The sequence below is a fragment of the Triticum aestivum genome, chromosome 7A (assembly GCF_018294505.1).
Source record: "Triticum aestivum cultivar Chinese Spring chromosome 7A, IWGSC CS RefSeq v2.1, whole genome shotgun sequence".
Taxonomy (NCBI): domain Eukaryota; kingdom Viridiplantae; phylum Streptophyta; class Magnoliopsida; order Poales; family Poaceae; genus Triticum; species Triticum aestivum.
This window is the reverse complement of record NC_057812.1, coordinates 706,952,751-706,966,048: the sequence shown is the minus strand read 5'-3', so window position 1 is coordinate 706,966,048 and position 13,298 is coordinate 706,952,751. Positions and strand designations below refer to the sequence as shown.

The window sequence follows — 13,298 nt, the reverse complement described above, 5'->3', positions numbered from 1 at the left end:
CCTTTAGTACCGGTTTGTACCACGAACCGGTACTAAAGGTGATCGTGGGGCCCCGGCCTGACGCTAGCCTGCCACCACCCCTTTAGTACCGGTTTGTGGCACGAACCGGTACTAAAGGTTCAACACGAACCGGCATTAATGCATAGCCGTTCGAACCGGCATTAATGGTACCATTAGTACCGAATCAAAATCAAACCGGGACTAATGTGTCTCGCATTAGGTCCTTTTTCTACTAGTGACTCCCTCCATGCCATAATATAAAAGCGTTGTTGACATTTAATATTTACTTATCCCATTTCATACTTTTTTATTTATTTAATTCATTTAAATGCACCAATTTAGGACAATACAGTTGCCCATGCATGGACCACAGGGCCATGAGTTAGCTATGGATAGGGTGCATGGAAGCTTGCTATCCATGTGCCAGAGCCATGAGTTGGTTGTGAGATCTTATGGGTTTCACCTCTAGCCTACCCCAACTTGTTTGGGACTAAAGGTTTTGTTGTTGTTGTTGTTGTTGTTGTTGTTGTACAGTTGCCCATGCATCTAGCCTAGATGACTAGGATCAGGCGAGCAGGAGTGAAATGCCGCATACTTATTCTATATACCTCCATGACATGAGATTGAGCAAGAAGAGCTCCTCCTAGAGCATGGACAGACGAGGCACTCATAGGCTCTCGTAGCGCAGGTGCCTCTTCTTCTCTAGCCTCCCGCGGCGAGTGCCACTCTCCCTGCGAGACACGGTCCGGTTAGAAACACGAATAGACGTTCGAATTTGGTTTGCGTGGGACTATCTTCAAGGTTAGAAACACGAATCATCCATCTTCCTTTGGGTGGGACTATCTGTAAAACCACCGAGTGCTACCGTGCTCACCAGTATTGGTTGTGGAATACCACTTTGTCTGCTAGCACATGCTTGTCGTCATCGTTCCTATGCCATTGGTAGACGGCGTGTGTCCTGTTCTTCAGTTGCAAGGTCGAGTGGCCATAGCTGGCCTCCCTGAACGCGGAGTAGTCCAGTTGCGGGTCGTTGAACCTGCAAGCAACTTTTCGAGGTTGGCCAGACGAGCAAGCCTTGCACGAGTTCCACAAGCACCTATCTAGTCAATATGTCCCTCTTCTTACCTCAAAGCAAGTCCTTCTGTGTCGCCCCCGTCACCCGCTGTTATGTACACGGGAGCCAATTCGTCTCTCACCAGGTATCGAGTCCCCAATGTTACCTTGTAGTCCACATTGGATACATGGTGCTGCAAATCAACACTCGGTGCTGACATGTCATCAGGTCAGGGTAGGCCATGAAAGATCAAGTATACAAAAATCAGATCAAATTCATCGATTTATTCATATAGTGCTCGAGAATGAAGTGAAGAATTTACCGATCTCTCATAAGCATGGACATGACCCGCGAATACCAAGTCCACATCATATTTGACAAACCATTCCTCGAAAGCAATCCTCATGCTCTCACCCTCCATGTAATGTGCATGCGACGTGCATGAGAACAATAAGCCAAGGTGTCTCCCCCTGTCCACGCGCTTCAGTTCCTTCTTCAGCCACTTGTATTGAGGAGTGAATTTTACTGATGATACCACATGCAAGTTTACAAAACAAAACCAAAAAAAACTTGCATCAGAATCGGCACAATCAATAAAATCCTCTACACTAGAGAAGAACATCGAGATGTCCAATCATGCATGCAAGTAATAAAGGGAGCTTACTGAATGGGGAATAGCTAGAGAGAACAATAATATGAGCAGATGCATGCCTGACTGCATACCACATTGGGGAGCTGCTCTTCGATGCCCGGTATGGTGTTGCATATCTGTATAGATATGGCTTGAATGTAGAAGTTTCTCCCTGGAATACCAAACATAATTAAACCATAGTCAAGAATTGATAAGGCAACATGATCCTTTTGAAAACAGGAATAGAGCAAAATAAAGCTCAAACCCAACACACACACATGATCTGGCAATTGCATTCTGATTTACAAAATGGCCACATTGCTATTTCTAGTTCAAGACTCAAGAGAAGTATATTGTACAAATGAAGATAATAAATAAAAAAGTTATGCGTATATGCATGGAACATGAGAGTATTGAAACATTGTCAACATCTTTGGCAATCCATTTCAACATATAGTTACATCAGTTGTGAGGTTATTGGAAGAAAATTGCGGAGTTGAGGAGATAACATACCAGATCATGCATGTATTCTATTTCATGATTCCCAGAGTTCCATATCCATGGTTGATATGCAGTGCTACGTTCAACAAGTCGACCTCAAGAATCCCACCAACCGCCATCATTGTCTTTATATTTATCAGCATATGACAAGTCCCCAACATATAAAACACTTTGTCCTCCACTTTTCACATAATGTTGGAGAGTTGAGAGTGAATTAAATGTTTGCCCCAGATCACCTAGCACAGTGAGCCAGAAAAAACGAGGCAAAATTGCCTAAATTGCTACATTACTAAGCCCACCATGCGTCACCTACTGAGCTGCATGCTACCCCTGAAACATTTTTCTTAATCTTTTGTTTTATTTCTTTTTTCTTGAGGGACTTTCGTTTTGTTTCTTTATTGTAATGTGATACAACAACAGTCTATAATTTGGACAGGAAGAGAGAATGCATATGCATGACCAGGAACTACTGCGTAACTTGGACTAAATTGTTTGAGTAGTGCTCATGGGGAAAGAGAAAAAAAAACTAGTCAAATTACCGGCTCATGTACCCAAGGTTCTGTGCTATTTTTCCAAACTGTTTTTCCAGTTCCTTAGTAGCCTCCGCCGGGGATTAGTTGAGACTCTATAGATACATCCGCTTGAGCGTCAACTAATTCCGGACAAAGGAAGTATTACTTAAGAAAACCTACTGCGTAATCTTGTAACCTTTTTCATACTTTTTCCCATTAGGTCTTAGAAAAATGTTGTAGAGATCTAAAATAGTGTAAGGACAACATGTCCTGATTTTTATAAATAGAAAGTAATTAAAGAAGAGAACACAAACCTATGATGCCAAATGTGTAGGGTGCATCTAGATCAATAGCTGGAGGTGTTCGAAACCAAAATTCTCGAGCGGGATCTCCTATTCCAATCTTGTAGTAATACTTAGTGTTATACTGCAAACCAATAAAGTAGAGAATTTTATGTTGGAACTAACTAGTAGTACAAGATTGGGTACAAAACATAGTACCGTCTTCATTCACCGGAATATACACAAACTCCGCGTCTACACTCCACGTACACTAGGAAATGGATGAAACAATTTGTGTAGTGGACATCATGTCCCAATAGAATAAACCTAATACTCCCCTTGAAAAAAAGAATTGACTGTATATATTTGAGATTTGGTGATTTTGCATATGACATCACTCCAACTTTACATAAATAAAACATGTCAAAATATTGCATTTTGAGCCACAATGTTTGGCCATGTAAATTATGACAACAGCAAAGAAGATAAAATTGCATAAGAATACAATGGAAACCTTAAGGACACAACAGAAAAAAAGAGGTATATTACCTCAAGGCCATCAACAAGGCAGTGGTGCATGCATCCAGATCGATAGTTGTAAAACGTATAATTCGTCATCCTCCCTTTGGCTTTCCGATCATACCGTTTCTCCTCTTTACCGTAAAACACCTCGCTCCGTGTGGGTTCCAACGCGGTAACCCACGAGATTATGACGGCTTTCCCGTCGTAGTCACCTTGAGTGATATGAACCTGACGGCCAAATAGGCAGTGATTACAAACACCGAGTACATCGCCCCAAATTTGTTAAAATGATGGACGGACTTGTTGTGGAGCGTTGTGGCCTTTCGAAATCGTAAGGGACTCGTGATCTAGAGGAATGCATGTCGTCGGACGGGAACTCATCACGCACGTAGGAGCTCATGCGGCCAGAGTAGACGCCGCTTACTAGGCAGAGCAGGACGTGCGTCAGCAGCACCAGGGAGCCCCGGCTCCTCATTTGGGAAGAATGATGGCGCCGCCAACACCCCCTTGCCCCTGGAAATTGTACCAAACAGAAGATGTGCGAGAGGGGCGGGCGGACGTTGGAGCGATGGAGTGACGGCGGAGAGGCAGAGACCGACTGGGGCTAAATAGGAGGTGGCGTGGCGTGGGTGGGGGGGGGGGATGCGGGCGTGCCACGGCCGGCAAGCGGGCGGGAAGAAGACGACTGTCACACACTGGCAAGCCGGCTCGTTCCCGTCGGTATACTCTACTCACCCGTTGGTTTTTTTAGGGGTAAAGCCAAGATTTATTCATGAAAATCCACATGATGTGGGATACAACTTTGGTCATGAGGCACTCCAAACCACACATGGCGCCCCGGACCTCTAGCAAGTGAGAACTTGGCTAATCTATGTGCTTCATAATTCACAGCACGACTCTCAAACGTAAAATTACATTGAAAATTGGATGATCTAATGGTTATCTCCTCAATAATCGCTCCGTAAATCCCGTGTGATCTCTTATTGATATCCGATACAACTTGGCTGCAGTCCGACGCCACAACAAAGCTCGTTATGCCCAAATCTTCAGTCAAGGATAGTGCTTCCCGACATGCCACTGCCTCAAGGGTGGCCGGGTCTACCACCCCTTCAATAACCAAGGCAGAGCTGCCCATAAAGTTTCCCCACTCGTCCCTGCATACAGCCGCTACTGATCCTCCTCGTCTTGTCAATACTCCAGCATCCACGTGAATTTTGCAACTTCCCGCTGGTGGCCTCTTAGGCTGACGCTAGCCAGGGTGGCCTGATCCCGGAGCGTTTGCCCTCCCCTTATCATTGGGCTTCAGTGCATCTAGTTCAGCAATGAAACTGATGACGAAACCGTCGGTAGCTTGGGGACTCTGAAAGATGGACTCATGGATAGCCTTACGACGTGCGTGCCAGATTGCCCAAAGAGTGACAGCAGTAAGGACGAAGTGCTCATGTGATAACAATTGCATCAGTGAAAACAACCATTGTCTTGCGCTTGGTTCCTTGTTCTCTATGATTTTATGTGTGATATCCTCCTGCATTAGAGCCCACACACTTCTTGAAGATGAGCATTCCAACGGAGAATGGCGCCAAGAGTCCCGCGCTCCACATAAGCTACATTGATCGGAGTCAGCCATGTGGCGATGTGCCCTCACATCATTTGTTGGCAAAGAGTGTTTTGATAGGCGCCATAAAAACATCCGAATCTTCCCCGGAACTTCCGTCTTCCACAATCTTTTCCAAGATCCCTCTTCTGCAACTGCATTTGAGGTTCCGGCCGCTCCCTCAAGCCATGCTTCCCTTCTTAACTTTGTTGCAACTAGCATCTTGTAAGCTGACTTAAATGAAAAGACTCCGTGCTTCTCATAATGCCACGCCCAGAAGTCAGGTATGTTACGAGTACACAATGGAATCGCAAGGATAACCTGTGCATCGATTGGCATGAAATTATCTTGAATAACCTATCTATTCCAGGAGGCCGTAGCGCTTATGATGAGCTCGGAAACTCTGACCGGTGGATTCGGTGTTGTACTACCATATGGGCGGAACATTCCCTCTCTAGGGAGCCAGTTCTGGTTCCATATATCGGTTGCTTCCCCGTTCCCGATTCTTTTAATCAACCCCTGCCGAAGGGTGTCCCTGCCTTCAATGATGGCGCGCCACACTTGGCTAGGGTGACCACCCAGCGCAGCCTCGAGAATGTCCGAGTTGGGATAATAAATACTCTTGAGAATACGTGCACTCAAGGTCTCGGGATTCTGCAATAGTCTCCATGCTTGTTTTGCCAACATTGCTAGGTTAAAGAGCTCAAAATCTTTGAATCCTAAGCCCCCCATGCCCTTGGGTTGTGTCATCGTTTTCCATGACACCCAATGAGGCTTTCGTTTTCCTTCCTTACTTCCCCACCAGAACTTCCTGATAAGCATATTGAGATGTTCACATAAACCTCTGGGAAGCTTAAAACAGGACATAGAGAAAACCGGCACTCCTTGGGCCACAGACTTGACTAGCACTTCCTTTCCGGCCGAGGAGATCGTGCGTTCAATCCAGCCCTGGACCTTGCTCCACAGTCGATCTTTAAGGTACTTAAAAGCTCCATTCTTTGAACACCCTATGTCAGAAGGCATCCCCAAATATTTCTCATTGAGAGTCTCATTTGGGACTTGAAGTATATCTTTAACCTCTTGTCTTACCGAGTCAGGAACACCCTTGCTGAAATATATGGATGATTTTGCATTGTTTATCCGTTGCCCCGTCGCCTGACAGTAAGTATCCAGAACATGGTATACCTCGTTAGCCCCCACACTATTTGCCTTGAAGAACAGCAGGTTGTCATCAGCGAATAGGAGATGGCTCACTGGCGGCGCCGTAGGAGCAACCTGTAGACCACTCAAGTTGGATGACTCACTTTTGGATTTTAACAGGCACGAAAGGCCCTCTGCTGCAAGCAAGAACAAGTATGGAGAAATCGGATCCCCTTGTCGGATACCACGTGAAGGTTTAAAACTTTGAAGTTTCTTTCCATTGAACATCACCGAGAAAGTAACTGTGGATACCAGGCTCATTACTATATCAACCCACCTAGAACTGAAGCCCAGTTTAAGCATTATAGCTTGCAAGTACGGCCATTCCACCCTGTCATATGCTTTCATCATATCCAATTTGAGCGCAGAGGACTGGTGTTTCTTGGCCTTATTCCTCTTCATGAAATGCAAGCACTCGTATGCTGTGATGATGTTGTCTGTTATCAGACGTCCCGGGACAAAAGCTGGCTGCTCCTCAGATATAATTTCAGGAAGGACTAGCTTCAATCTGTTGGCGATCACCTTTGACGCAATCTTATACAAGACGTTGCACAAATTAATTGGACGAAATTGGGAAAGTAGCGTGGGGTTTTTTACCTTTGGGATCAAGACCAAAATAGTATCATTAATACACTCTGCTGATTCCGTTCCTTCAACAATCCGGAGGACTGCCGAGGTGACATCTCCCCCACACGTGTCCCAATGGTGCTGAAAGAAATGCGCCGGGAAACCATCCGGACCTGAAGCCTTAGTGGGATACATCTGAAATAGAGCTACCTTGACTTCCTCTTGGCTATATGGAGCATTCAGAGACTCGTTCATCACTGCGGTGACTTTGGTAGGAACTGTTTCAAGAACCCGTTCCATATCATGCACTCCCTCCGAGGTGTACAAGTCCCTATAGAAAGTGTTAGTCAAGTTTTCCATCTCTGAAACATTTTCTGTGAGCTCGCCATTGGGTCTCTGAAGGGCCTTGATCTGGTTCTTCCTTCTTCTGCGACTCGCCCTTAGATGAAAAAAGTACGTGTTCTTATCTCCATGCATTAACCATTCAACACGTGCTCGTTGGCGCCATAAAATTTCTTCTCTGTGATAGTTCGGTGAGCCTTTCTATTATTTTGAGCTCAATATGCACAGGGCCAGATCTATTTGGGGATTCGCGCAACTCCTGTAGCTCTCTTTTCATGCACTGGATCTCGCGCCGAACATTCCCGAAGTGGGTCCTATCCCATGCAGACAAATCGGAAGACAAGGACTAGAGCTTGTCGCTGATTGAAAGAACAGAATCCCCCGCTCCATTCGCCCATGCACCCTGGACCACGGGCTGCAACCCCGGATCGCGCTCCCAGGCGATTTCATATTTAAAAGAGCGAGGGGCCCTCCTGCATGCGCCATGCACCAGCCTCACGTAGATGGGTAAGTGATCGCTTGTGGCCGCTGTTTTGTGCTCGACTATGGTTGATGGAAACACTATGGTCCAGGCCGGGTTCGCCACTCCCTGGTCAAGTCGAACACGCGTATATGTGCCTCCAGTCACTTTCTTCTCAAAGGTCCATCCTATGCCAGAATAGCTTATATCCATAGGACCGCAAGTATCAAGCGCGTCCCTAAAAGCATCCATCTGAGCTTGGCTCCTGCTTCCAACTCCATCGTGTTCGTGGGCATGCAGAACTTCATTGAAATCTCCTAGAACAAGCCAGGGTATATCGCTAGTGCCCACGATTCCCCTAAGCATGCCCCAAGTCTTATGTCTTGCGCTTACTTGTGCTTCTCCGTAGACGAAGGTAACCCTTATTTTCACATCTGCTAGATCATCAATCACGGCATCAATATGGTACTGAGAATAACCAACAATCTCCAACTTTATTTCTTCATTCCAAAAAACTCCCAAACCACCACTTCTACCAGAACTACTAACAGCAAAACTTTTATTGAAACCTAAAGAACCAGCCATGTTCTCAACTCTAGTTCCCTCTATTTGAGTTTCCAAGATACATAGTACAGAGGGGGCAAACTGCTTCGTTAGATTACGAAGCTCTCGAACTGTCGCGGGTTTGCCAGCACCGCGGCAGTTCCAACATAAGAGACTCATTGCACTGGGCGGGACACCCCTAGGGAGCCCGCCAAACGCGCATCAGAGTGTTTGTTTGCAACCATGTTCTTTCCGTTGTTCTTCTCATTAGTAGTCAAGCTTGGTTTGTTTCTTTTCTGCTCCTGTTTTGAAGATGGGCTCGGTGGCACCTCTTGAGCTGTTGGACCCGTTGGTGGTGGGCCCCATCTGATGGCCTGACCCGCGTAGTAGATTCTGTGGTGGGCCGGGAGCTCGGGAGAGAGCGGGCCGGCTCGAATGAAGGCCGATGAGTCCAGGCCCGATCGAAGTGGGCGGCTCCTTCCTCAGAAGCCCACGGCCGAGAGCAGACGGACGGCACAGCAGACGGAGGAGAGAAGAGAAAGCGAAGCTCCCGTGCTCGCGCGACGACGACGACGACGACCCCGGCCGCGGCGACGATGAGCCCCCTCCGCGCCCTCCTCGTCCTCGCCGCCGTCCTCGCGGCGTGCCTCGGCCCCGCGGCCGCGGACCAGCCCGGGTAGGCCCCCCTCGTTCCCGCCCGTTTTTCCTCTCCTCTCCGATCCGATCGGCAGGAGGCTGTAGCTGACCCCCTCTCTCGCCTCGCCCTGTGGATGCAGATCCGTCGAGGGATACACCATCGCCGGCCGCATCAAGATCGACGGTCAGTGCCCTCGCCCCCATGGTTCGAATTAGATGCATCTGGTAACTTGTGCGTGCGTGGGTAGGCGGGCGGGATCCAGCTTCGTGCTCGGCTCGAACCTGGCCAATTTGGTGGAATTGTCTCTGGGGCCTGTACATGGATGGGCGCGTGATCTAAGTAGGGCCAAGCGTGTCGATGCTACTGATCTCTCTGCTACACCACCATGCACCGCCGTTGCTTAGGCAGCATGCTACAGGCACATCACAGTAGCTGATTTTATCCAACTTCATCTTTGAAATCTGAGCCGCGTTGGAGCTGCGCTGTGGCTACTGTTTGTTTATGTGCTGCATCCTTTTGTTCTGAGTATCAAAACCAATCGACAGATGTAGGAACATGTTTATTCAGTAGCTGGTCTTAGAGAGAGGGGAATTGACGAATTGTCCAGATCCACACAGGCACATCAAAATGCCTGTCTGCTAGAATACATGTCTGTTGATAAACGTGCTGCCGCAAGTGTTCAAAGCCAATGCTTCTTGGCCAGGATTTGGGGTATTTGAAAGCGCACAAAGGAATGAATGCTGCATGGCGTTTCTTTGGAAGTATTGTCTTACTAAGAGCATTCTTGGCATGTGTATAACCATCGGATTTTGGCGCCGTGTTATTTCAGCTCATTGTAAATTGCTAAGGCGGGTTACTATGTTGGTTTCCTTGCATTTGGATAATTGATTAGGATTTCAGCCAGATCTTGTCATGCATCTTGCTTTTTACGTGCACTTAGAGATTATAAGTTCTCAATGTTTGTGGAGCCGATACATACTAATGTTCTCCCGTGAGGTCCACCTGATGTTGTTTTTATCTGTTGTGCTTATAGCTGCAAGGGGCTTTGGTCTTCCAGCCAAGACATCAAACACGAAAGTGATACTTAATGGTGGTCAGAAAGTTACATTCGCCAGGCCAGACGGCTACTTTGCCTTGTATCCTACGAAAAACATGTTATACCATGCCCTTCCAAACTACTTCGACTTCTCTTATGAGGGGTAAATTACTTTTATTTTAATTTAATCAATTTAGTCTGTTCTTTCATGCATCATTGTTTTAAAATTGTCCATTTTTCTAAGAATACTTTTCTTTTTGAAAAAAAGATACAAGAGAATCTTGCGAGAGTGATATGTGAAGAATTTGTTGATGTCATTATGTGTCTAATTATAGTTTATTGTGTTTGTATAAATGTTTCACTGTTGGCAGCTCATGTGCAATGTTAGCAGATCTTCCTGTGCTTATTGTTACCCCTTGACCTAATATCCTTAAGCCACAACGTGCCTGCTGGGACACATTTGATAGAAGTCTCCTCACTTGGCTACTTCTTTTCACCAGTGAGTATTCATTAGAAAATTTCATTGTAATATGAGCAGAATGGGCACTAAACAGTTGATTCTCTATTCTGTTGTGTGATAGGTTCGAGTGGACATCAGTGCCAGGAATCCAGGGCACATTCAAGCAGCATTGACTGAAAACAGAAGAGTTCTAAATGAGCTTGTTTTGGAACCTCTGAAAGAAGAGCAATACTATGAGGTGTCTAATGCTATAGTTTTTTGTTAACCTATTTCCTCGCTGCTTGCTGTTATTAAATCCTTTCTTAACCAACCTATGTGTCTATCTATTTTCCCCAGCCGAGGGAGCCTTTCAACATTTTGTCCCTTTTGAAGAGCCCCATGGGTATGATGGTCGGTTTTATGGTCCTAATGGTCGTCGTTATGCCCAAGATGATGGAGAACATAGGTAAGTGGCAATAAACACATTTCAAACCTTTTACATCCAAGAAAAAACTAGAAGCTTCATGTTTGTATATTAAGCAAGTAGAAGCTTAGCAGATCAAGGCCCATGCTTAATGAGTTCTATACACCACATATAACTGTTATAAACGTACAAGCCAAGATATAAAATTCAACTTTGCTGTGCATGTTCCATTTGTTATAGTTTGAGCCCATTCAGAGTTAATAGCAACATTAAATGACATGTTTGGTAATAATGTTTTCAAAATAGAAAGAAGTAACCTGTGCTGATTTGTATTTAGTGTGTCTGAATCTATGTTGTTATAATATATGTGCACTACACGGTACCTGCCTTTTCAGCTGATCTATCTACAGTACATTGCTTGCTGCTAAATACTTTTTGTGTCAGGCTGTTTGTTTTGTTTTAATACTATATATGGTTTTGTAGCAGTGACACTTACAATCATAGCTGTTTGTTTCTCTAATCAGTTTTACTTTATGCAAAATACATACTGACAGAAACTAAGAGATGTTATCTACTCCCTCCGTTCCGAATTACTTGTCGCAGATATGGATGTATCTATATGTATTTTAGTTCTAGATACATCCATTTCTATGACGAGTAATTTGGAATGGAGGGAGTAGTTTATTAATATCTGTAATATATATGCTTCAACGATACTTCCTGGCAATGATTTTCTGTTGATTTCACTCGTATACCTTCCTCACATCCCGTCTGTTTTATTCTTGAAGATCCCGAGGAGATAAAGCAAGCTCAAGAGCAAATGAGGAACTCACCTGTTCCATCCTTTTCTGGCTTGCTAGCCAGAGCAAACAGCTAGATGTAGAACATGTGGACAATACGTCGCTTAAGTTTATGATGCGACAAACATCCTTGCCAAACTGCTTCACACTCGAGTCATGGGAGGCTGGGATAAGGTGGAAACTCTTTTGCCCACTTTTAATGTATTCTACTGTATTCTAAGATGTAATAGGTTTGTAATGGAGAACCGTCTGAAACACCTGGCTGAACTAGTCATGAAATATTTGATTTATAGCTCACGTCGAGTACAGTGTGTCAACTTGTTAACCATTTGAATATTGAATGAATGCCTTGGTGAGTCATTGACTAACGGCAGAGATATTCCTGATGCTGACCTTTGGTTGATCACAAACACCGCCAGAATATGAAAAGAAAAGCAGATACGTTAACTGATACTATGGCAGGCATGAGGTTGAACTCTTCTCCAGGGCTATGTAGGACTCGGTTTCCTGATAACATTTCGTGGGTACGAATTTGACCCTCTTCATTTATGGATGATACTAGCTGTGTGGTCAGTCAGACAAAGTAGAGTCCACATCCAACCTTGTCAATATGTTATGGATCTGTCATTCTCTTTTCCTTTTTGAAAACTTCAGTCTGTTATGATGATGCATTCCAGAAGCTATTATTTTTAGTTCGGGAAGATGACGTGTCTCACTCGCAGGGCATGATTGCGCCTCACCTTGGTTGGTTCTTGGTGCACCCTAGTAGTTTGATAGCATGATATGGAACCTATTTTGCAAATTGCAAAGTACGGAAGTGACTAGAAACTGATTCCTGGTAGTTCTGTAAAACCTTTTGTCTAATCATAAGAGAGACTTCGGATGACCGTAATTTTAGGACATGTGTGCATCTCTCCCAGAGAGAGAGAATAAAGGTTGGTCTGCCACCAGCTCCATTGGATATCTGCACCTCTTTTCTGGATACTGAAAATGACCACATACTTTGGAGGCAAGACAGATAGGCATGAAGAGGTGGTTTAAGATCCAGACGTCCACGCCTCTCCTAGTGCTTACTATAATTTATCTGTTGTACACAGTGTGTAAATGTGATCACCCTTCTTGATGCCTCCTCATTTTGCTTTTGTTTAGGTAGATTACCCTTGACTTGGTGTCCATCATCTAGAGACTACAAGCAACACACCTATACTTTTGTAGTCTAGTCATGCAGGAGTAAGTAGATCTTGACATGAAAAGTAAGTATAGAATTATCATGAAATGGACCTGGATCAGTCTCGTGACACGTGCCTTAAAACCTGTAGTAAAAATCAATTTGGACTGCGAATTCGGTAAATTATCTAATCATAAGAGAGACTTTCTGAATGTGAATACCCTTCTTAGTATCTCCCCATTTTTTTTAAGTATTATTAAGTAGATCACCATGACTTGGTGTCCATCTGGTGTAGTCTAGTCATATAGGAGTAGGTTGAATTTGACATGAATATTATATTACTCCTATGAAATGGACCTGAATATATCAATCCTGACACGTGCTCTGAACCTGCGGCGAAAATCAATTTCAACCGTGTTACGGGAAATTTATCATATTTTTTGCAGCCATCCCCGACCGAAGTCCATAGCATAATAACCCCGGAAATATACGCCTAGGACTAAAGTCTCCTCTAAATGGCAAGCTGGAAGTAAGCTAGAAACCGAATTATTTGCTGAAAACCCTCCTTGGTTTGACAGTTGGGCACC

The 13,298-nt window shown here is 44.9% G+C and overlaps 1 protein-coding gene and 1 pseudogene across 1 annotated transcript; one reads left to right on the top strand and one right to left on the bottom strand.

Annotated features, from left to right (window-relative positions):
• Positions 1–667: 667 nt before the first annotated feature.
• On the bottom strand, positions 668–3,976 carry LOC123146872 (phosphoenolpyruvate phosphatase-like; annotated as a pseudogene).
• A 4,707-nt stretch (positions 3,977–8,683) lies between these two features.
• On the top strand, positions 8,684–11,911 carry LOC123149540 (ER membrane protein complex subunit 7 homolog). The gene is made up of 7 exons (XM_044569221.1): positions 8,684–8,883; positions 8,984–9,027; positions 9,878–9,980; positions 10,316–10,379; positions 10,462–10,578; positions 10,677–10,785; positions 11,532–11,911. Exons 1-7 carry the CDS (start codon positions 8,804–8,806, stop codon positions 11,618–11,620), a joined length of 606 nt encoding a protein of 201 aa, XP_044425156.1. The 5' UTR covers positions 8,684–8,803; the 3' UTR covers positions 11,621–11,911.
• Positions 11,912–13,298: the final 1,387 nt, after the last annotated feature.